Below are 24,515 nucleotides of genomic sequence, written 5' to 3'. Positions count from 1 at the left end.
TGTTTCAGGTGCCTATAAAATAAGGAAGTGGCTCCCAGATCTAGTTTTTTTTTTTTTTAATAATAATATGCATTACTTAAAAAGAAAATCGGCAAGTAACTTGCCACCAGTACCTCTCTCGGGAGGGCAACCTCTGCGACGTGGAAAGCTTCGCTCCCTGCCTTGCCGGGAGGTGGGGCCGAACGCGGGCGGCCGTGCACCCGGGCCGGTTCTGGGTGGGTGTGCGGCGGCGCGGCGGAGGCCGGCCGAGGGGCGTGGCGGGGCGTGGCGGCGACGTGGCAGCGGGGCGGCGCGGAGGCCATCTTGGCGCGGGACGCGCGCTCCCCTGGTCGTCCTCGTCCTCGCTGAGCCGGATCCCCGCGCCGGACACCCGGATCCCGACCCCGATCCGCGTGTGCAGCTTCCGCATAGGCGCTCGCTCGGAGCCAGGTGAGCGCGGGCCTGGCGGTGACCCGCGCGGAGCGGAGCGGCGGCCACAGACCGCGGGCGAGTCCCAGGTGGGCGGGCCGGCCGGCGGCGGAGTGCGGGGGGCTCCGGGCGGCGGGGACAGGCATCGGGCGAGCCGGGTCCATCCCCCCCGTGTTGCTCCGGCCCCCGATCCCGGTTCCCGGGCCTGCACCTTCGCCCTCGTGCATGGGTGGCCAGGCCCGCGGACCTTCGCCCGGCCAGCCCGGCCTGCAGACGTGGCACAGGCTGCCCACACTGCCCAGGCCACTGGCCCCGGTGGGATGCAGCGTCTGCTCCTGGGATCCCCGCGAGTGTCCAGCGCCGTCCTGCAGGGCCCCTCATCCCGGACCCGCTTCAGCTAGCTTTGCAGGATTGCTTACTTCCTAAATGGCAGGATCTCCCGTCCAAGAGTTGTTGTCACAGTAGTTTATTTGGGAGGCAGCTTTGACGCGATCCTGACACTTTTTGGCACTCCAGTGCTGTGTGAGCACTGCTTGAATCAGTGAGTGTTTAGGGAAGTTTATTTTTGGGCTCCACACAGAGTGACAGACTGCTGACCTCCGGCTGGTGGTATTCGAGGCAAACCCAGGGCATCAATAAGATCAATAGGAATAGCTTCGAATGCTCTGAATCTATCAAAAGTCCACACTCTCTTATATCCTAGCAGTAATCGTGTATTTTCTAAAAGCAGACCTGAGTAGGTGCAAGCAGATTCGAAGAGCAGTTTGATCGATTATAGCCTGAGGACAAATCTTCTAAGCTCTTTCTTTCCATCTCTTTTCCCATAACGTTGATGCATTTGGACTACTTTTGTTCCTCAAAAGCTCTGTCGACTTTTGATGTTTCTGTGTTTTTTATCCTAGCAGGCTTCTTCTTTTTTTTTCTTTATTTAAGAGGATATGTTCATGTTTATGAAGTTTATTTTAGTATCGCATTCAATCATTTCTCTAACAGTAAAGCTTTTAAGGGCCGAAAGAAATTGATCATGTATCTCAGGTGAACTCTTTTGCCCATGCAATTGCTGAGAGATCGGGGTCATCTTTAAATAGGACCTGACTGTGGTAGGGGGTAGATAGCTCCTGCCACAAGAATATGAGTGACAAATTAAGGGATGAAGGAATGGTGGTAGAAAGTGATGCAGTTGGTGAAGGAGCCTTTCTCTCAGGTTATCTGACTTTGTCCAGGTAGGGAATATGTCTAGAGTTAGCCTCTTGGATGCCTTGTTCTTCCTCTCAGCCAGACTTTGCTGGGCAGGTTCTTGTTTGTTCCCACTCCTCCTCAGTTTGATCCTAGCCATCCCCTAGTCTCCCACCTTTGGGGAAAGCTCTGAGAACATCCGCAGTTTAAGCAAACCCAGGGAATCGTCCACAGCATCCCTCCTGGCTCCTCTGCAGTAGTTAGTGCTGTCATCCTGTCCTGCTTCGAAATGCTGGCCCCTGGGTGCCATGGTGTCCTCCCTTCTCCCTGTCATTCTGCTGGTTTTATTTTCTGCACGTTGGCCACATGACTGGAAGAAGGTTTGGTGGTAAGTAGTCGTCGTCCCTTTATCTTGGTATGCCCTTCTTGGGAAAGATAGAGCAGAGCACCGTCTCAGAAACTGTTGGTACATTGATAACACTTGTGGTTTGTGAACTCCAGACCTAGTTGGTGTCTCTACTCAGGTGTTTCAAGGAACTTGACCCTGCTGAGTTAGAGGGGAAGGAAGCACTTTATGATTCCACCCCAAGACACCGTAAATGTCCTTAGCCTCTTGCAGAGCTCTCTGTCCTACCTGTTGACCCCGCCATCTGTCTGATGGATTGTGTAACCCATGCCTCTCCACGCTTCCTTTATGGGTACTCACTGAGTCTTACCCCCTAAGTGTTTCTCAAGTCTGGCTCCTTTCTTATCCCCATCATCACCTTAGTTTAGGCTACAGAGTCTCAGCCTGGCACTATGGATGTCTGGGGACATACGATTCTTATGGGTTGCGAGATGTGCGTTATGGGAATTTGAGCCACCACTTAATATGAGCAGTACCCTGTGACAACCAGAAGTTGTCATGAAAACCCTAGGGAATATGAGATTATGATTATCTGTAGTATAGGATATTGACAGACTTATTTGAACTTTTCTGTACCTCTGAGTGCTCTCTCTGCCCAGTGGTCCAGTATACATATTTCAGCCAAAGGAATCCTTTTTTTAAATTTTTTATCCCCCCCCCCCATGGTATTGGAGGTTGAATTCAGGGCCCTTGCGTTTGCTAGGCAAGCATTTCACCACTGAGCTGTGACCCCGGCCCAAAGGACTGTTCAGGACACAAATAGGGATTGTCAGTGACTGGGATCAGCCTGAGTTTTCCAGTGGGTGGTAGATGGGCTGACATCTGTGAGGTGGAAATGTCATTCATCAAGAATGGAAGTGGACCAGCGTCAACGAATCTCAGGCACTTTTTCTGTGTGCAGAGTGTAAAAAAGGCAAATATTAGGAGTTGCTTGGGGGGTATAATTTTGTTATTTTACCTTTATGAAGGGAGGAAAATGAGAGAACAAGGGAGTGTTTTGTTGCTGGCTCTATGTTTTGAGGAAGGATGTGACGTTTGCAGTGATGATGTGGTTCTGTGTCCTAACTGTGGCGATGACGGGTGTCTGCACATGATTCAGTTTCACAGAACTGTGCACACTTCGTACACACACAGGTAACTAACAGTAGCTGGAGTCCAGGGAAGATGTGCAGAGTGGTTCCTGTGGATTTCTGCACATGGTTGTGACTGAATGCATAGAATACTCTACTATGTTTTTGTCTTTTGGATTCAAAATCTCAGAAGAGTTGGAATAAAAAGACAGATACTTCCTCCAGCTCAAGTGCCTTTCTGTTCATCGGAGGGCCAGCTCCTTACCTCTGTCAGGAAGGCCAGGCGTCTGGGCCCCTGGCTGCCCCTCAGTCTTGTTCTGCCATTTGGGTTTTTGTGACCGTCTTACTCCCTTTTGCCGCACGTAGCGTTTATACCTGCAGTGTGCTCACTCTTCTTCTGGAAGCTTCCCCTTCCTTGTTTAAGTTCTCTCTTTTCTTGGCGTATGGAAGTTTGGTTTATCCTTCAGAACTGAGCTCATCTCTGAGTTGGGATCCTTCTCTAGACTTGCACTAGGAGTCTTTTTTCTGCCCAACACGACTGTGTTCTTGGCGTCAGAGAATCCAGCTTTGGATATAAAATCCAGCCTCGGGGTGTATTGCTGTTGCTGTATTGAATTCATCGTTGGATATTGGTGCTTTTATTTGGTTGTGGCTTGTACGAGTCTCTAAGTTGACCGGATTTCGCTTAACACTATCTTCCCAGAGGCTGCTTCAGCGCTTGGGAAACAACAAACTTTTGCTGAACATCTGTAAAATGAGGAAAAGCATCAAGAGCTGATTTGGCGTTGGTTGTGTACTGTCTGGGTTTCTTTTCCTGTTGTATAAAACACTCTAACAGACAGTGAAAGCCACTTCAGAGAGAAGAGGGCTCATCCGCTTCATAGTTCAAGGGCATAGCCCACCATGGTGAAGACTTCCAGGCGGGAGCTCAAAGGTCACATGACATCCAGAATCAGGATGCCAGGGAGATTGATGAATGAATGCTTACAGCTGCTTGGTAGCATGGTCACACCAGTTGAGAAAAGTTTCTGTTTTGGTTAAGTGATGGCATTCTCCTCCAACTACAGTGACCAGCATTTTAGACTTGTTTTCCTCCTGTGTTCCCTCCCCCGCTTCAGGCCCTTGACAATGGCTGGTCAGAGTGATAGTTAGGACCAGCCTTAGTCCAGTCTCTCACTCACCAGTCTTGGACCATCCCTGGCAGCGGATGCTTTTGATCCCTGCTCTCAGTGAACAGTGAGCGGTCTGTTTTCCTAATCCAGAGACCTCCCTTCCGTGGATTTTCTCAGATTAAATCTGTTCTGCTCTAGATGGTGCCCCCCTGTCCCCCACCCCTAGCAATTCCAACAGGGACCTTATCCATTGACTTCTCATCGGCCAGTGGCTGATTTATCTTTGGGTGAGTTGTGTAGAATTTTCCCATTGGAGACTCCTCCTTTCTGATCCTCAGCCAGATGGACTCTCAGAAATTCCAGCTCAGTGGAGTTTTCCCTCAGATCATATTGTTGGTTCTTCTCCAGAGGATCTGAAGAGATGCCCCAGTCCTCTTGAAGGCGCTCCATTATTAAGTAGGACCCCCCAGGGAAAGGGGTGGTCCTCCTTTTGAAGCCTGCTGATTGTTTGGGAAGATGTCTTGATTCATCTCTCCTTATGACCATGGGCCGGCACTGTTCTAAACCGCCTAGAGGCCTAGAACACTGGTTCTCAACCTGGGGGCCAAACAACCCTCCCTTCTGCAAAGGTCTCCTAAGACCATTGGGTGTATGAGATATTTACACTACTATTCCTAACAGTAGCAAAATTACAGTTACATAGCAACAAAATTTTATGGTTGGGGGTCACCACAGCAAGAGGAACTGTATTAAAGGATTGCAGCATTAGGAAGGTTGAAAACTACTGGCCTAGAGGGTCTGCTATCTCCTAAAAATGTGTGCCTTTTGTTTAGAAAGATGACTCAGTGGTTAAGAGTTCTCACTGCTCTTCCAGAAGATCTAGGTTCGATTCCCAATACCCCTCTGGTGGCTAACAACTGACTGTAATTCCAATTCCAGGGGATCTGATACCCTCTTTCTGGCTTATGTGGGTACCAGCCACCCACATGGTACACAGATATGCAGGCAAACCATTTATAAACATAAAATTAGAGCACAGTGATCTGCCCTGGGACTAAACACTTCTGCTAAACCTACACGTCTTAGCATTTTCTGCAGCATGGCCTGACTGCACTGCCCTTTGACAGCGGCTGCTCCTGGACTGAGTACAACACATTGCACTACCAGATCCAGAGAGACTTAAACCGATGGATTATAGTCCAAAGTTTCCTACATTCCAGCCCTTTATCTTCTTGGCCTCTGCCCTGCTCCCTGCTTATTCCACTCTGCCTCTCAGGTTCTCCTGCATAGACATCATCTGTGGGGCTCACCAAATGAACGCTGAGCGAGAAGGAAAGACAGGCCAGGGGATGAGACTTAGGAAAGTGCAGCCCGTCCTTATTCAGGGAGAAAAGCCTGCAGAGGGGTCTCTGCACGAATCAGAGACCACCACCAGCTTACTCGCTGGGGTAGTTAGAAGGAAGGAGATGGGGTAGGGAGTTGCAAAGCTTCTGACTAAGAATGGTGAGCAGTGATGGAAAGAATGTCAGGTGATCAGTAAATGTCTTTCCTGGGGTCAGCAGGGCAGAGTAGCCAATATTCTATAGAGCAAGTTAATTTACTTCTAGAAATCAAATTACTGTGGTTGCTGGAATTGTTTCCAATCAACCAAGATGAAGTTCACAAATGAGATGACCCTGGGGTTGCTAAACCTCCATTTTCCATTTTTACAGTAGAAGCCCGACCAGCAATGCCACTTACCTGGGCATCTTCCCACTTCAGCAGACACAATCAAGATAATGCCCACAGCCGTACTTAGTGGCTGTAACCCAGGTGATTCAGTGTCTGTCAGGTTGACTAAGGTTTACACTATCATACACTTAAGATGAATCTTAAGATTAGTAACTTTTTTATAGAATCATATCCACCCCAGCCACACACACCTCCTCCAGATAGTGCTGTTCCCCCCCCCCTCCCCTCGTGTGTGTAGGTATGAGATCTACTGCAGGACATAGCCCTGCAGAAAACAAACTCTTCCCCTCACCGCCATCAACTCTCTCAGCCCCTGAGCTCCTCTTCCATCAGTGCTGGGAATTTGACTGGCTTGATTTTGTGCAGGTCTTATGGCCCTGTCCTGTCTATAAGACACCGCTTCATAGCAGCTCAAGCGCTGGCACTTACAATCTTCCCGAGCCTCGGTGGGAGGGGTGTTACTTACCTGGTCCTTTTGGGGCAGAGCACTCCCTTAACTTATTGTGATTTCAGTACTTCTGAGTCTCTCTGTTAACTGCCATCCATTGCAAAAAGACCTTCTCTGATGAGGGCTGAGAGCCGCACAGATTATAGGTATATAACTGAGTGCTTAGGAAGCAATTTGATTTGTGAGATGTTTTCTTATAGTTGGTGTGCATCATCATCTTTTAAGGCATTGCTTTCTTGTGGCTTGTTTTCTACAGTCAGCTTCTAACCCCTGAGCCACACCATCGCATTTCATAAAGCTGCTGTGGACCAGGAGTCTGGAAGCTAACATGTTTATAAAGCTGAACACTTCCTGATTTTTAAAAACATGTTAATAGGCATAGACAACATGGAATGTATTGAGGGAAGAGAGTGCATTTGTAAAGTCAAGCAAATTTAACATTTAAAAAGAAATGTCAGTAGAGTAGGCCGGCCACGTAGAATGTTTGGTGAGGGAAGATGTGGAGTTTCAAAGTTAAATTAGATGTTTGCATTTTAAGCAATTTGATTGAAACTGGCATGTGACTCTTAATGGGACTCAAGTGGCCACACCAGCTTGGCACTTTAGTATTTGAAATATATAGCTTCATTAATGAAATGGCTACCGTAAAATTATTTCCAAGCTGTAAAATATGTGTATGGACTTGTCACAGGATATTTGTGCATTAGTTTCATGCAGTGTTTTTTTAAATTTATTTAAACTTTGTTATAAAAATGGTTGCAAAATAAATTACACACAAAAATGAACAAGACCCAAAGACTATACTAAAGCCTTAATTAATTATTCTTTTATTTTTGATTTTCGAGACGGGGTTTCTCTATAGCTTTTTTGGTTCCTGTCCTGAAACTAGCTCTTCCAGACCAGGCTGGCCTCGAACTCACAGAGATCCGCCTGCCTCTGCCTCCTGAGTGCTGGGGTTAAAGGCGTGCGCCACCACCACCCGGCTTAATTAATTATTCTTTATCAGTAAAAAAATCGGGAGTCAGATATTGGGGTAAGAACTTGAAAGATCTGAGAAGCAGGGGAACAGCCACTAGTCACCTATCTCTTCCCTTCCTTCCTCCAGAAGGGGCCAGAGATCCTCTCTTAGCTCCACTTTACTATGTCCTATCTCCTTATTTGTCTAGTCCTCCAAATCTCAATGGTTAATTTTGGTCACCTAGTGGCTGGCTCCTCCCTCTAACTACAAGCAAGCTTTATTTGTTAGAACACAATCAAAATATCACACAGCACTAAAGAGTCTTTTTTCAGATACCAAAGAACCTATTTTTAAATATTGTATGTACGCACATGTGTGTGTGTGATATGTGTATGGGTACCTTTGGAAGCTAGAAGAGAGGGTCAGATACCCTGAAACTGCCGCACAGGTAGTTGTGAGCTGGCTGATTGGGCACTGGGATCTGAACTCGGGTCCCCTGCAGGAGCACAAGTGTTGTCACCTGATGGGTCCTCTCTCCAGCTCTGAGGAGCTGTGACAAACCCTTCGTCTAGATATTGCTGTATTATAAGGATTACAGACAGATTGCTTCTTTCTGATCATCCTTAATTGTTCTCTAACTACGTGAGCTGCCACCCCTGTGCAAGCTTATCATGTTTTTCTGTCTTTGCAGGCCACAGTAACTGAGGGAAGATGATGGAAGAAAGTGGAATAGAGACCACTCCACCTGGAACCCCTCCCCTGAACCCTGCAGTCCTGGCTGCCACCATGCCCTCCACTGAGGTTCACTTAGGTGGGTGTTGTGCCTAACCTCTGCTGGGTTGGAGAAGCTGGGAAAGACTCTGGTCTCTCTGAATCAGTTAGAAGACTGTTTGTTCCTGCTTCGCTAGTCTTGTCTGTGTTCAAAGAAGTAGCTCTTTAAACTTAAGCACAGCACAGCAATTGTCTTGAACAAGCAAGGAGGCTGACGCTTGCTGCTAGCAGGCTTGCTCTCTGCTCAGTCACTGCAGACCTAGCGGCCTTCAGAGTTCTCGTCTCTGATGTCCTAGGACTTTGTGGGGATTAATCTTTTCGAGGTGTTAATGTCTAGGTTTTTATGTTCAAATCGGGGCTGAAAACTGACCTTCTTGTCTAAGAAACAAAAATGAAAAGGAAGGTCTGCTCTTGGACAGTGCCATCCTTGAGTTACGCTGTTTATCCAGTGGATAAGTGCGGGGCCTGCACTCAGGTACAAGCGTTATGCATTGGAAATTACACCTTTAAAATTAATTATTAAGATTTGGCTTACCACATTAGGAATTTCCCAAGCAGTGAAAGTTTGAAAATGAGATGAAAAGCTTTTTCAGCCTTGTGTGTTTATCCTCTCTGTCTGCTTTTTTTTTTTTTTTTCTAGCTACAACCAGTTCCTTCTCATCTCCCAATGTGTCTGGGATGGAGTCCCTGACACCACATGCCTATTCCACGCCTCAGCCATCCCTGCCCCCTGTGCAGCCATCAGCACCCCCTCCTTTTGTGCCGCTGTCTACAGCTCCGTCGGCTCCCCTGAGTGGCACTTCGGTGCTGCCCTCCGTGTCTCCGTCCCCTGCCATGGCCTTCAGCAGCCCGCCTTTATCCTCCTTCCCACCTGCGACTTCTGCCTCCGGTGTGCTTTTATCTGCTCCACCTTCGGGTCCTCCTATATCAGGATTTTCTGTCGGTACCGCTTACGACATCACAAGGGGCCATGCCGGGAGAGCGCCCCAGACACCGCTGATGCCATCCTTCTCCGCGCCCCCAGTCACAGGTGATCTCTTACTTTCCTCAGTACACAGCTGCCTTTGGTGCTTTATTGTCGTGTGCCAGCTTTGAGTTGTACTGTGCTGTGCTTTGTTTACTAGACAGTGATTGAGGTGCATGGTATAGTACTATTTTAGTTTCTGGGTAGATTTGGGCACCTGCTGCTCTTGGGGCTTTGCTTTCTCGACATTCATGATCTAGGCTCACTCTGACTTCCAGAGTTTCCCAAGCTCATCTTTTTGCCACTTAAATTATTAACAGTAAAAATAGTATAACTTACTGTGTGATTTTTGTGTGGTATAAAAATTGATATATGATTGACATTTGAGGTGTGAGAAAGACTTCTCATATTCCATGCTAATATTTGTTACTTACTGATAGGCTGCAGGTTGTAATCCAAGAGAACCAACTTCCCTAGGGAGTACATTTTATGTAGCCAGTCCCATGTGCCAGAAGTGGTGATACTAGGCCATTTCTTTTCCTAGGCCAACTACATTCCCTCAGTCCCCTTCTTTAGTATGGTTATGGAAACAAATTATCAAGACCTGAAGTAATAAGGGCAGCGGGGCTGCATTCTCAGCACCCCCGGCCGCCTGCCCGGCTAGCTTATGCCCAAAATAATTACACGGACACTGTATTCTTTTAATCACTGCTTGGCCCTTTAGCCCTAGCCCTTACTGGCTAATTCTCACATCCCGATCAACCCATCTCTAATAATCTGTGAGAACCGGTCTTACCGGGAAGATTCTAGCCTAGTCCATCCTGGGTCGGAGCTTCATCCCGGGAGCAGGGCATGGCATCTCTCTCTGAGGCGTCTGCTCCCGAGCGGAGAGCAGTTGAGTCTCTGACCTCACTTCCTCTTCCTCCCAGCATTTTGTTCTGTTTACTCCACCCACAGGGCCAAGCAGTTTCTTTATTGGCCAATGACCTTCCTCCATCATTTCCCCTTTTTCGGTTTAAACAAAAAAAAGGCTTTAACTTTAACATAGCAAAATTACATATAACAAAACAGTTATCAAGTAAAAGTTACAATAATCTTTATCATAACTAAGGAAAACTATAACTATAACTAACTATTCTTAACTCCATCAAAGACTCCAGAAAGATATAATATTACCTAAGTAAACAAGAACTAAGAAACTTCAAACTCTAGAAATGACAGAGACATCTCGCTGCCTGGACAGTCACCCAAAGTTCCTCTGTACTGTTGGGGCATCCATCTTCAGCCTTCAGGCCCATGGTATCCAGCAGACATTTCCATAAAGCAGGAAAATTTAAAGTCAGTTCAGTCACTATCTGTTTTGTCCTGCAGAATGTCTCGCAGACTCTTTCAAAATGAATCAGGAACCCCGAAAGATCATCTCACCTTAGGCAAGTTCAGTAGTCCTCTCTCTGCAGGTTCTCTGTGTCCAGTTTATGCAATAGTCCAGGCAAGAGCAGTTTCTTGCCCAAATGGCTATCAAACTCCATAAGGTGCCTCTTCGATGCCCATCTTCCTCTTGAAGTACATTGGTGCTGCCAGGAGCAGAGTGTCTCATTGTCATGAAAAGTCCTCAGTTATTAAAACATTAAATGTCCTATTCTGTAATCTTTGAAAGACATGAAGAATGTCTATCTAAAATATATCTCTATATATCTAGAAAATCTAACTAACATGACTACAAGCTTTACTATTATCAATGATTATCCATTAACAACCTATATTTCTTAATTATACAGTACATATTTAAATGAACTACACAATCACAATACCTTAATCAAAATCAGAAACACTTATACATATAACAAAATTGACCTTAAATCTCTATCAATAAAGCAAAATCTATACTAATGCAAATTATTCATACCTATATCATATCCCCCTTTAAATGTAAAAGAACATTTATAAACATTTTTTGGGAATATGGGCGCAGTTATTTCTCTCCAAACTGCTTCCTGCTGAATGGGGGCGTCGTTAATTAGGTCTTTCATGGTATAACCTGTGTGCTAGTTCCATCTCAGTTGGCAGTTGAGCGAAGCAATTTTTTGAAGGCGTTCACACCAACCCTTCAGGAGGGCGTGGTCCATCATACCAAATCGGAATAGAAGAAATGAACAGTGTCTCATCCTCTGTGAAAACAAAATAAGAAACTCCTTTCCAAAGTATCATATCCTTAGATCCAAATTGAAAATATCTATGTTGGATTAGTTCAGCAGTATTTATAAATAAATATCTTTTAGCAGCTGTTGCTCCTTCCTCAGCATTCAAATAATTCAAAGAGAGCATAATAGCATACAGTATCAAGATTCTCTGTGTATTTTCCATCTTTGTTCGTTTTATTTTAACCTCTATTTTATTTTTACTTTTAACTCTTTGCTTTTTGAGACAGGTTCTCTGTATCTTTGACCTGAAGTAACTCTGTAGACCAGGCTGTCTTTGAACTCTCAGAGATCCGCCTGTCTCTGCCTCCCAGGCATTTGGGATTAAAGGTGTACACTACTACACCTTGAACTCACAGAGATCTGTTTGTCTCTGCCTTCTAGGCAGTGGGATTAAAGGCGTGTGCTATCACACACAACAACTCTCTTCCTTTTTTTTTTTTTTGTTACTATAAGAACTTTAAATTTTAGTCTGCATATATTTTTAACACACTTCAAACCATTCAGAAATTTTCTCTGTCTTTGAATCTCTCTATACTGTATATCTCTCTTTTTTTGACCACATGAGTCTTTAATTTACCAAGCAATGTCAGTAGGATTAAAGGCGTGGCTTTGCCAGCTAGATCCAGTCCATTCCTTAGCTTTCCAGCCTCATGGCTGAGGTACTGGCTGTAGCCATGTTTACTGGATGGCATTTCAAGGTCCCTGCCAGCAAGTGAGCTACAACAGACAACACTCAAGTCCTCTCTCGGTAGCCGGCCCTCCTGCCTCAAACAGTCAGAGTTTGCCCTGGCAGGATGGCCCAGAAAGCCGGCATTTTTAAACGGCGCAGCTTTTTTCCTGCTACGGCTGAAAACCGAAAAGCATGTGTTCAGCTTTTCGTCAACACCGTTTAAGTGTTTCGTGGCAGGACCTCTTAATGAGCTGCAGGCTTTGCAGCTAAAGCTGAGTCAGGAAGCCTCTCTTAGATGAAAGCGCATGCTTGCCTCTAACAAGCAGAGCAGGCCCGAGAACACAGCGAGTCTAGTTGCCATCAAACAAATCTTAGCACTTTACTCCAAATGCTCTATTCAAAAGCTCTGTCTCCTGCAGGAGCCAGACAGAGATCACAATGGCGGCACAGCCCCAGGAAGTCGCGCTTTAAAATGACACAGCCTTTTTTCTGCTACTGTTGCTGAATCAGGAAATCTCTCTACAGCATGCCACCAACAAACAGCAAAAATCTGTGTTAAACTCTCCTTCCCTTATTTTTAAGCCTTCTCAGGTTTTTTAAGTGGGTTTAGTTGTTCACACATCTGGACGCCAAATGTAGCACGTTGGGCGCCATATGAAGTAATAAGGGCAGCGGGGCTGCATTCTCAGCACCCCCGGCCGCCTGCCCGGCTAGCTTATGCCCAAAATAATTACACGGACACTGTATTCTTTTAATCACTGCTTGGCCCTTTAGCCCTAGCCCTTACTGGCTAATTCTCACATCCCGATCAACCCATCTCTAATAATCTGTGAGAACCGGTCTTACCGGGAAGATTCTAGCCTAGTCCATCCTGGGTCGGAGCTTCATCCCGGGAGCAGGGCATGGCATCTCTCTCTGAGGCGTCTGCTCCCGAGCGGAGAGCAGTTGAGTCTCTGACCTCACTTCCTCTTCCTCCCAGCATTTTGTTCTGTTTACTCCACCCACAGGGCCAAGCAGTTTCTTTATTGGCCAATGACCTTCCTCCATCAAAGACCCAATCTTTGTTGTCTCCTGTTCATGATTTTAGGGTAAGGAGCACTTTAGCTTTGATTATTTAGTATCCTAATTGACCTATCTATCTTTCCAAATAAAAATTTATTACGGAGCATAGACATTACATGTTTACCTGTGTTTACATGTGTTTTAAAAAGATTTATTTATTGTGTGTGTGTGTGTGTGTGTGTGTGAGAGAGTGTATGTATGACCATCATATGCGCACATGCATGCAGACAGTCTAGGAGGCCAGGAAGTTGTTTTATCGGCTACCACTGGAGTTACAGATTGTTGTGAAGTCATCTAATATGGCTGTTGAACCTGGGTCCTCTGCAGGAGCAGCCAGTGCTATCAGCTGCTGGACTTTCTCTCCAGCCCCAATGGGTCCAAGTTTTCCTTTGGAAGTATATGGAGTATGTATGGTGATTGTTGATGTTTTTTTTTTAAATGATGGGCTGAGTACTCAATTATTTTTATGGATTAAGGAGATTAGAAGTCCACCTGTCATCCAGATGCTGAATAGGACAAACAGGAACATGCACACACAGACACTGAGTGTGTGTATGTGTGCTTGTATTTGTTGTTTTTCAGGACACTTGGTATAAACCTGTGTGAAGGAGAAAATACCTCTTGAGGGATTTTTTGCATCTTGTTTATAGAGGTCTGAGTTAATAACTTCATCTTTAGGTGCTTCAGTAGTTCTGTGGGTGGATTTGTCTTGAGCTTCTCATATGATACATCTTTTTATAGGAAAACATTTGTGGAATAAATGACCCAACTAAATGTTTTGCCATTGACTAGGTATTCTGCCAGCCCCCATTACTCAGCAAGCCAGTATGACATCTCTGGCACCAGGACCTGGAACCACATCAGCCATTACTTTCCCCGAGGAGCAGGAAGATCCTAGAATTATTAGAGGCCAGGATGAGGCACCTGCCGGTGGGATCTGGGGCTTTATCAAGGTAAGGGTGTTTGTCTTTCAAATCACGGTTCAGTTGTGAAGCTGACAGGGTATCCAGTAGAGAAAGGCAGTGTAGGGTAGGAAGGCAGTGCTCTGAGAACACAGTATGGTGTAAGGGAAAACAAGCCCCTTATGGCCAGATTTTTGTAGTTGATGCTTATCTTTTGTCTATGTGTGTCTACCCATGTACTCATTCTCTTAATAGAATCCAGATGGATTAGTGGTGTGGGCTTTGTGTTCTTTGTCTTTTCTAGAAGACTTCATTAATGTCCTCCTAGCTGTAAAGTTGCCTGTCTGTCTTTGTTTCTTGTGTATTTGGGGTCTGCATATGTTTGTATGTATGGACAGATGTGCACAGGTGTGTGTGTGTGTGTGTGTGTGTGTGTGTGTGTGTGTCACTGAATTTGGAATTTTTCCATGCACCTTGCCAGTGATCCTGTCGTCTGTGCTCCGTCCAGAGCGAGGGCTCTCAGACATGTGCTGTAGCGCTCTGCTTCTTACACGGTGCTGGGTTCTGCAAAATCATGTTTTATTTTATAAATCTGTTATCACTGTTATCTGGTTGTAAGTTTTTAAGTCATTTTACTCTCTTTAATTGAGAAAAATGTGTAAACATGTACATTTTTTGTTGTTTTGGGGGTAGTGTAGACTGAACCTGGGGCCTTACACACACTGGTAAGCACTTCATTACTAACCTGATCCCCCGCTCTCTTTTTTACTCTCAGTCTTAGAAAGGCTCACTTAGTATCCCAGGCTGGCCTAAAGCTTGCAGTCCTCCTGCCTCATTCTGGCTTGTAACAGGATCACAGGCCTGCACCCTTAGGCCTGATTAACATGATGCAGCTGCTGAGCCATACGGTGGTCCCTTCTGATTCTAATTCTTAGAAATAAAACGACTTAGCACTCTTGTATGTACATCTTGCTGGGCATCTCTGACATCATTAGTTCCTGATGAAAGCCCTGTGATGCCCTAGAACTTCCTGCATGTTGGCTTGCAGCAGCCACACCAGCACATGTTGTTCCGTCATTGCTCACACACCGCAAAGGATGTTAATTTGAAATATTGTTTTTTTTTCTGATTCAATAGACAAAAACATTTGAAACCTTTTTTTTTGTGCCTGAGTACGTGTGCGTTAGAGAGAGAGAGAGAGAGAAAGAGAGAGAGAGAGAGAGAGAGAGAGAGAGAGAGGAGTCCTTGGGTTGAAACACAGTGGCTTATGAGTGATGTCTACCATATATATTGAGGTCCACTTTCTTGCTGTATCCAGAGCCTGTGGTTTGAACTGGCCTGGCTTGCCAGCTTGCTCCAACTCTCCATCCTGAGCATTGGGATTACGTATGGCCACCACACCCATTTGTGTGGGTTCTGGGGATCCCAACTCTGGTCCTTACGCTATGCAACTGTGTTACTTTATAAGCCAAACTTCCAACCTTGAAACCATGTTTTAATTTTTCATTTCTTTGCTATTAATTTTGGCCTTTTTTTTTCTCCATGAAATTTTGTTGTCTGTATTCTCTGTTCATCTTTACCCACTTTGAAGTTGGGAGGCTTGCATCTCTAAGTGAGTTTGTTAAGAACTCTGGTTAAAGCAATGCTATTTTAAGATGTACACGTTATGGCCTTTTCCATTTTAATCTGCATTTTAATTTTATTATGCTTTTTTCTCACAAAAGTGCTTGTGTTGAGAAGTCATTTCTGTGCATCTCTTTCAGTTCTGTGTGTGGAAAGAATACCTTTGCATTCCATCTAGGTTTTTTAACCACTTCAGTTCTAATCCTGAGCAGCTCCATGTAGCTGATATGTGTCAGTACACCGTGTACAGCAGAGATGAAATTTAAGTGTTTTCCAGCCTCTTAATGGAGTATTATGATGTCATTCCCTCAGCGACCTGATATCCCCCTTATTTTGTTTACTAAATTACACATTAATGTCAGTCTTTGTCTTTTATCCCGTTGAACCTGGCTCTGTAATAGTAGCACACCATTTAAACTGTACCTAGGCTTGGTCATTCCACTGATGCGTGCTGAATGCTTGCTGTGTGCTCCGGTTCCGGCTCTGTGAGCCTCTAATAATGTTTTCTCTTGACATTCACTTTGCTGGTCCTTCCACTTTTTTCTTAAGAAAAGAGAGTTTTGAACTCATTCTGTCAACTTCGTCCCAGGGTTCTGCCGAGAAGCCGTTCAGTTTCATTACATACATTAATCATAGTTTTAAACTAAGTGGTTAATAATGGTCATGTTTCAGGAATCTGTTCTTTCTACACTTTTATGTTTCGCTATGCTGTGAAATATTTTCTTATATAGAAACTACAGCCTTCTTCCTGCTTTGTAAAGAGACTGTCGGTTGCTAGTTTTAATACTTGTCACAGTAGGAGAAAACATGATTTTATCCTGAGGTTGCCTGACAGCTCATGGTGCTGTTGGGCTGAAGAATCTGGAAGGAAAAGCCACCTAAGGAAGAGGGTTTGGGAATGGGGACAACAAGAAAAGGAGCTTGTGTAGAACATGTGAACAACAAAGTTATCCATTAAGGCAGTCAGGAGCTATTCTGAGGGATAAAGGTGAGAAATATATTTTTACTGCCTTCATTTTTTTAGGAACAAAGTGTGGCCTTATATAGACACATGGCTGCAGTCCTCATTTGGAACCCTGAGAGAAAAATCTTCCTATAAATGTATTTATAACTGAAGCACACTTTTCAGACTAACACTGAGCAGTGTTGCTCCAGAGCCCTGCACAGGTTGCCTGGCCTGCTTTCTGTGTGAAGGGAAGAAGCCAAGAGCACTACTTAGAATTGTAGTAAGAGTTTGACACTGATTGACCTCATTTTACTCAGAGATTCCAAAAGTACCATTTACATTTTTTTAAAAAAATTGGTAGCTGGGCGGTGGTGGCGCACGCCTTTAACCCCAGCACTCGGGAGGCAGAGGCAGGCCGATCTCTGTGAGTTCGAGGCCAGCCTGGTCTACAAGAGCTAGTTCCAGGACAGGAACCAAAAGCTACGGAGAAACCCTATCTCGAAAAATCAAAAAAAAAAAAAATTGGTGTACCGATGCCTGGGAAACTTAAAAAGAAAAGTTTCCTGTGTTGGTCTCGCCGGTAACCACAGCTGTTGTGAGCACAGTTTGCAGTAGCTGGCCATGTTTGGGAGACACCATTTCATAACACTCTTTCTCAACCTTAGCCCGTCACGATTTTCCCACCTCCTTTTCTGTGATGTTCCCTGCTCCTGGGTAGTAGTGTGGTTAATACAGGTGTCCCATTGAGGGCCGAGTGCTCATCTCTTATTCCCAGCACTGAGAGCAGTTGTGCAACTCTTGAGTAACAAACATTTAAGTGTAGATGTGGTAGAGGGTCTCCAGGCTCTACCTGGAGGAGTCATTGGCAGTGAACAGTAGCTGAGGGAGGGAAGATCATTCTTCTTCAGGAGGTGACCACTGGCAAGTTGCCTGTGCTCCAGGGGATGTCCCCACATCCGTACCCATATGTACAGTACTAACTGACATGACGTTGAGAGTAGTGTGTTGAGACGTGGGGGAATTTGGAGAGGGAAAGGGGGTAGAATGATCACACTTAATTGTTTTCATGGATGAAATTCTCAAAAATAAAGTTTTAAAAAAGTTTTGTCATGTTTATGAAAGTCAAGGTATTCTGGTATTCTTTGCTTGAACTGAACATTTGAATCTTGCTTTGTCCAGGGCGTTGCTGGGAATCCTATGGTGAGATCTGTGCTTGATAAGACCAAGCATTCGGTAGAGAGCATGATCACGACGCTGGACCCCGGCATGGCTCCCTATATCAGTATGTATAGAACTGAGCCCAGTGTCGGCCACGCTTCTAAAGTGTTCGTCAGTTTCACTCACAATTATAGTTTCAGTTCATCTCTGTCATGTAAGTGATAGAAATTCCTCCTGTGCTCTTAATTCAAATTCATTCTCAGCCTGAGTTTTGCCTAACTAATTTATCTTTTGCTTAATCATCATCACATAAGTTTTAGAACTTCATAGTATGAACTTTGGAAAAGGGAAGGAGTAATTTGATTGTGGGTGAACTTTTCTGTGTGTCCCAGCAGCTGCTCCCAAATAACCGTATAAATGCTCAGCTGAGAGCTTAAGCTTGTTACTAACTAGTGTAGCATGAATAATAAAAACCCAGAGACAGTATTGGGATTCAAGCTGAAGATCAGAAAAGCAAAGCGGCTAACCACTGGCTCTTACCTCTACCTCACACTGAAATGGGTGATCCTGCCTCCACAAATCTTCAGACTGAGACTGAGCATGAGACCTGTTTCCTCCCTTCTTATATTCTCTAGTGCTGGGATTAAAGGCATGCACCACCACCACCTGGCTTCTCTGGCTAACTCGTGTGGCTACAGGGATGGAAGGTGTGTGCCACTACTGTCTGGCCTGTATGGCTGACTAATGTGGCTGCTTTGCACTCTGATCTTCAGGCAAGCTTTATTTATTAAAACACAAATGAGGTACCACTATAAACTAGCTCTTACATTTTAAGTTAAACCATATTTCTTAGGGTTAGCTCTTACACTTATAAATTAACCCATATTTTTTATCTACACTCTGCCACGTGGCTTGGTACCTTTGCTCAGCTTCTTCTCTTTGTGTTCTTTTTGTCTGCAAGTTCTGCCTAACCTCTACCTCATGCAGCTATTGGCCAGTCAGCTTCTTTATTAAGCCAGTCATAGTGACATAAATTCACACAGTATAAAGGCATCTTCCACGTTTCCTCCTTTCTGTCTAATTAGAAAGGATGGTTTTAACTTTAACTTAGTAAAATTATATACAACAAAACCAGTTATCAAGTAAGAACTATAATTATAATAGCTAGTTCGTTTGTATTTGGCAAATTTAGAGAAAAATACTGTCTATCTTTCCTTTGTGAGTCTAAGATTTATACCTAATTTACCTTTTTACCATGACTAAGGAAATCTTTTAATTATTTAATCTTTAATTCCTTCAAAGAACCCAGAAGGGTATAATATTACTTAAGGACAGGGACATCTGACTACCTGGACAGTCACCCAAGTTCTTTGTAATATTGGGGCATCGTACATGCCTAGTATATCTGACCGACATTTTTGAGAAACAGGGAGTTTTGAAGGACTGTCCTACCTTGTCTTGCTAAGTTTGGCAGTTGCCCTTTTTGTCCTGCTGGTTCATACTCTCAGAAATTAAGGCAAGGGCAGTTTCTTTTCTCCAAATGATAGCTGTTACCATAAAGAAAACAAACTCCATATGGGTTTTCTTCATTGCCCATCATCCTCTTTTGAAGAAAATTGTTGCTGTCAGGAGCAGATATATTTCACTGTCATGAAAAGCCTTAGGTTATTAAATATATTGAATGCCACATTCTGTAGATCTTTGAAGTGTTTGAAGACCGTTTATATGTCTAAATATATCTGCATATGACCTTGAAAACATACCTACTATGGCTACAAGTGTGATTATTATAGATAACTAACTACTAACTTGTACTTTAATTATACATTACATTTTTTAATGAGTGATATAACCACAATTCCCCAAACAAGAGTAGAAACCACATATACAGTATAACAAAATTAACCTTAAATGTGTGTCATTAAACCAAAATCCATACCAATGTAAACTATTTTGAGATTAATAGTTGTCTTTTGAATTAAAGTAGATTCAATAATCTACCTTTTTAATTTCATCATTTTTATATCATATTGGCCTTTTTTTCCTTTAGAAAGAGATCTTTGAATTTAACTCTTTTTGTCTAGCTTTTTTTTTCCCCCTCTGGGATTAAAGGTGTGAGCCACCACCTCCCATCCAGAAAAATACATGAACTTTTAAAGGTAACATGATGGAGGAAGGTCATTGGTTAAATAAAAAGAAACTGCTTGGCCCTTATTGGTTAGAAGATAGGTGGGAGGAGTAAACAGAACAGAACGCTGGGAGGAAGAGGAAGTGAGCTCAGACTCCACAGCTCTCCTCTCGGGAGCAGACGCCTCAGAGATGCCATGCTCCCAGCTCCCAGGCAGACGCACGCAATGAAGCTCCGACCCAGGATGGACATAGGCTAGAATCTTCCCGGTAAGCGCACCTAGGGGCGCTACACAGATGATTAGAAATGGGCTAAATTCATATGTGAGAATTAGCCTAGAAGAGGCTAGATAGAAATGGGCCAAGCAGTGATTAAATGAATACAGTTTGTGTGTTGTTATTTCAGGCATAAGCTAGCCAGGCAGCCGGGGTGCTGGGGACGCAGCCCCGCCGCCCTTATTACTACAGTAACATACATATCTGTATTAATACAAATATAGATTGTGTTGTACACAAGTTAGTCAAAGATGATTTTTTGTTTTAGTTTGAGCGGATAAAATATAGTTTATGTGTTTTGTAGGTTTTTTTTAAGGTTTACTTTATGTTTGTAGCCAGGATTTTCAGGGGATCTTCCCAGATCAAACCTGATCCGTATCAACTTGGAACGAGTTCACAGCCTCTACCCCAAAGCAACACACTTTTTACTTCCATTTTGAAGTCAAGATATTTTTAAAATATATAGGTTGGTTTAATCCAGCAGTTTCCATAATGCGGTGTGTCTTAGCAGTTGTCATTCATTCATCAGCAGTCAGAAAATTCAAAGACAACAATAACATACAGGATCCAGACTCCCCATGTATTTTCCATCTTTGCCTGCATTTTTACCATTATGTTACTTTATTCCTTCTTTGAATATTTTATTATTTTTAAACTATTTTTTCTATGACTATCTATATCATTTCTCTTTGTCTCATGAGCTTATGTATATATTGACACATTGTAGCCCATTTAGGTTTTTTTTTCCATCTGTATCTGTCTTCACTTCCTGTCTGTAATCTTTTGTTTGCATGATAAAACTTAAACATGCTATGTGGTTTGTTCATGGCGTGCTGGCAGGGCTCACTCTGTCAGTGCTCTCGGCTAGTATGAAAGACTTGAGAGTAGGAGGCCACATGTGGCTTCATTTTTGTGTGTTTAGAATCTTTGTGAAGCTTTCTCAGGTCTTAGGTGGATGTAGGTATCAGATGTTTGGGCACCATTCGTAGGTGGACTTTTCTGTGTGTTCCAGCAGCTGCTCCCAACAGAGACTTAATATTAATTATATATGCTCAGCTGATACCGTAAGCTTTTTACTAACTGGCTCTTACATTATAAATTAATCCACATTTCTTATCTGTGCTCTGCCATGTGGCTTGGTACCTTTTCTTAGTATGGCAAGTTCATGGTCTCAAAAATCAGCAAAATACAAACAAATGTAAAAACCCAAAGAATTCTTTATGTTTGTAACCATCCAAAGGACTCATAAATTTGACTTTACTCCATGTATTTATTTTCATATTTACATATCCATACCAATCTAGTTGGAGATAATAATTATATATTTCTTTACTTCTTGTGTATATCTTTGACATTATGAAATGAGCATTTTTGGAGCTCTTGCTGTTCCATTGGGCATACTATATTAGAAGTCAGTTCTTAGAGCAAGACCACGGAGATGGCAGGTGTTTTCCTACAAAGAAACCAGCCCTGTCTTCCTCAGGTAATAAAGCTGGTTAATGAGAAAGCATAGAATTCAGCTGTTGAACTCCCCTACTGGTACCCTCTCCTAAGGTTGTTTGACTGTAGAGGACTGTGCTTCAGACAGAGTTAATGAGTTCTGGAGTGTTCATAGAATACTGAAGAACTGTGCTCCGGTTACCACAGGTGACTTGGAGCCAGTAGGAGGTGTGTGCCAGCTTCGGCTTGTGAGAGAGACTGCAGAGAATGTGCTGAATTCCCATCCTTAAAATGCAAGGGAAGTTGGTAGTTTGATCAGAAGATGTGATAAAAAGAGGATTTGTGTCTGACCTGGGTTTTAGTCCTGACAATAGTGCTTAGCTGTGTTATGGTAGGTAAGGTTCTGTCAGCCTAGCTCACATGTGTGAGGCTGGTAACAGTAAATACAGTGTAAGCTTATGATATGGTAGTAATTACCAGAAAGTTACTGTTAAATTTGGAATTGAAGTTCCTTTTGGTTCCTGTAGAATCTGGAGGTGAATTGGATATTGTTGTAACCTCAAATAAAGAAGTGAAAGTGGCTGCTGTCCGAGATGCCTTCCAGGAAGTCTTTGGCTTAGCTGTGGTTGTGGGGGAAGCTGGACAGTCCAATATCGCCCCACAGCCAGTAGGCTATGCAGCTGGATTAAAGGTGAGTGTGACAGCTTTTCCAGAGTTTGCCCATAATTGTGATAAGGATCCTGTGGTCTGTGGGGAACTACTGCAGATTTATATTCTGAAGTGCTAGCTTTATCCTTAGTTAGTCAACACTGTAAATGCTATGAGGGATATAAAGGAGTTTTAATTAAATAAGTCTCAATTAGGTTTTGATTATTGGAGGAGGATGGCAGTTTCATTAAGAAAGAACAAAAAGAATAGATCTTGAAAGGAATCTTTGTAACTTAGTATTGCCTTTCAAGTCAGTTAATGAAATTATAATATCTGTTTGGTCCCAGTAGACACACACACATACACACACTACTCTCTGTCACATTGTTACAAAGACACAATCATTCAAGAACAAATGAAGTTGATGGCATCCAAACATTTTCCTATCCTAAAGCAGGGGAAGGGAAATCCCAACAGATTCTTTGGCCTCACTTCCCCTGTATTGTTCTGTGACCTCATTTCCCCTGTATTGATCTGTGACCTCACTTCCCCTGTGTGGTTCTGTGACCTCACTTCCCCTGTATTGATCTGTGACCTCACTTCCCCTGTGTGGTTCTGTGACCTCACTTCCCCTGTATTGTTCTGTGACCTCACTTCCTGTGTGGTTCTGTGACCTCACTTCCCCTGTATTGATCTGTGACCTCACTTCCCCTGTGTGGTTCTGTGACCTCATTTCCCCTGTGTGGTTCTGTGACCTCACTTCCCCTGTGTGGTTCTGTGACCTCATTTCCCCTGTATTGTTCTGTGACCTCACTTCCCCTGTATTGTTCTGTGACCTCACTTCCCCTGTATTGTTCTGTGACCTCATTTCCCCTGTATTGATCTGTGACCTCACTTCCCCTGTATTGTTCTGTGACCTCACTTTCCCTGTGTGGTTCTGTGACCTCACTTCCTCTCTGTGGTTCTGTGACCTCACTTCCCCTGTATCAGTTTATCATGCTTGCTTCCTTCTGCAGTAAAAATTCCTGTAAGAATTTTGAATATTTTTCTCCAATTCTCTGTTGGGTTTCCAGTTGGCTAGCCCCACTTCTTCACTTCCTGTCATAATCAGAGTGCACTTAAAGCCCACCAATAATAGGCTCGCTGTGTATTTGGTTGGTCAGGAACTGTTGAGCCAGGTGGTCATCTTCTCTGTTGTTTCAATAGAGTTTTGGATAGCCAGGCTGGCCTCAGACTTGCTTTGAGGCCAACACTGGCCTTGAACTCCTGATTCTACTTCTACCTCCTGAGTTCTGGAATTATAGGCCTGCAGCACCATGCCTGACTTTTACTTCAGTCTGTTTGTCTCCCTGTGGCTTTTGGGTGCACATCTTGCTTTTCTCTCTAGCTTCCTCTTGGACTCTGTCTCCATACAGTTCCTTTGCTGACCTCATGTCGTCCCTGGCCTTAGCCAGCATCTTATGCTGTCGCTTGCAGCATCATATAACTGCTAAGACTGCTTGTGAATTTTGAATTTATGTAAAAGTTGCCTCTTTGACAACTCTACTTGAATATCCCAAGCTCAGTACGTCTAAAACAAAACTTTTCCTTTTTCTTATATGTAGTCTCAGTCTTTGGCAGTTCTGCCCTTCCATTTTCTTATATGAGAAAGCTTGACACCAGTTGTAGAGTCTCCTCTTGTTTCTATTCCATCATTCTATCTTGTTTGCAAGACAGACTATAGTTTGCTGTAGTTTTTCTCTATGAGGTTGCTGTACATCATACTAGTCATTATGGTACTCTTGCTGTGAAGGGAAAAGGGATTAGGTCACTGTGGGCCTCTGGCCACAGTGTTTTTGGCCAGGCTGTCAACATAGAAGTTTTGTTGTTGTTGTTGTTTGTTTGTTTAATGTTTGATTCTGTTTAGATACAGCTCTATATGTGCAAATAGATGCTGGTATGTATATACATTATAATAAAGTCATAGCCAGCAGTCCTGTAACCCCTGTTGGGATGCAGTTTATTTAGCACACACGTTTTCCTCCTAAAGTATTTCAGAGCCCTCCTAAGCTGAGCCTCAGATAGCACTTCATTATTACACATGGGACCATTTGGAATGGTAGTAACTTTTTATTAGGATTTTTTTTAATATTACAATCTTTTCTCATTTTACATAGCTTACCACTTACTCCCCTTCTCCCACACCCCACCTCCCTATCCACTCCTCTAAAAGGATATGACTTGCCTTGGGGAGTCAACAAAGTCTAATACTTCACTTCGAGGTAAGACCAAGGCTCTCCCCCTATATCTAGGCTGAGCAAGGTATTCCTCCAAAAACAATGTGCTCCTAGATGTCAGTTCAAGCACTAGGGATAAGTCCTGGTCCCACTGCCAGTGGCCCCACAGACTGCCCAAGCCTCACAACTGTCCCCCACATTC

At 43.8% G+C, this 24,515-nt stretch overlaps 1 protein-coding gene across 2 annotated transcripts in view; it reads left to right on the top strand.

Annotated features, from left to right (window-relative positions):
* Positions 1 to 282: 282 nt before the first annotated feature.
* The window catches only part of LOC121443635 (protein PRRC1), a 30,114-nt gene continuing 5,881 nt past the window's right edge, over positions 283 to 24,515 (top strand). Inside the window, exons 1-6 of one of the 2 annotated variants that reach the window (XM_041645460.1) lie at positions 283 to 429; positions 8,001 to 8,120; positions 8,721 to 9,110; positions 13,770 to 13,930; positions 17,628 to 17,730; positions 21,977 to 22,140. In XM_041645460.1, the coding sequence (XP_041501394.1) occupies positions 8,021 to 8,120; positions 8,721 to 9,110; positions 13,770 to 13,930; positions 17,628 to 17,730; positions 21,977 to 22,140 (918 nt within the window). In that variant the 5' untranslated portion in view covers positions 283 to 429; positions 8,001 to 8,020. Of the gene's footprint in view, positions 498 to 8,000; positions 8,121 to 8,720; positions 9,111 to 13,769; positions 13,931 to 17,627; positions 17,731 to 21,976; positions 22,141 to 24,515 lie in introns of both variants that reach the window. The other variant, XM_041645461.1, reaches the window with a different exon arrangement.

Source organism: Microtus oregoni, unplaced genomic scaffold, assembly GCF_018167655.1.
Source record: "Microtus oregoni isolate MIOR12 unplaced genomic scaffold, Mior012 000110F_ref0000174, whole genome shotgun sequence".
NCBI lineage: Eukaryota > Metazoa > Chordata > Mammalia > Rodentia > Cricetidae > Microtus > Microtus oregoni.
This window is presented reverse-complemented; position numbering and strand designations above follow the sequence as displayed.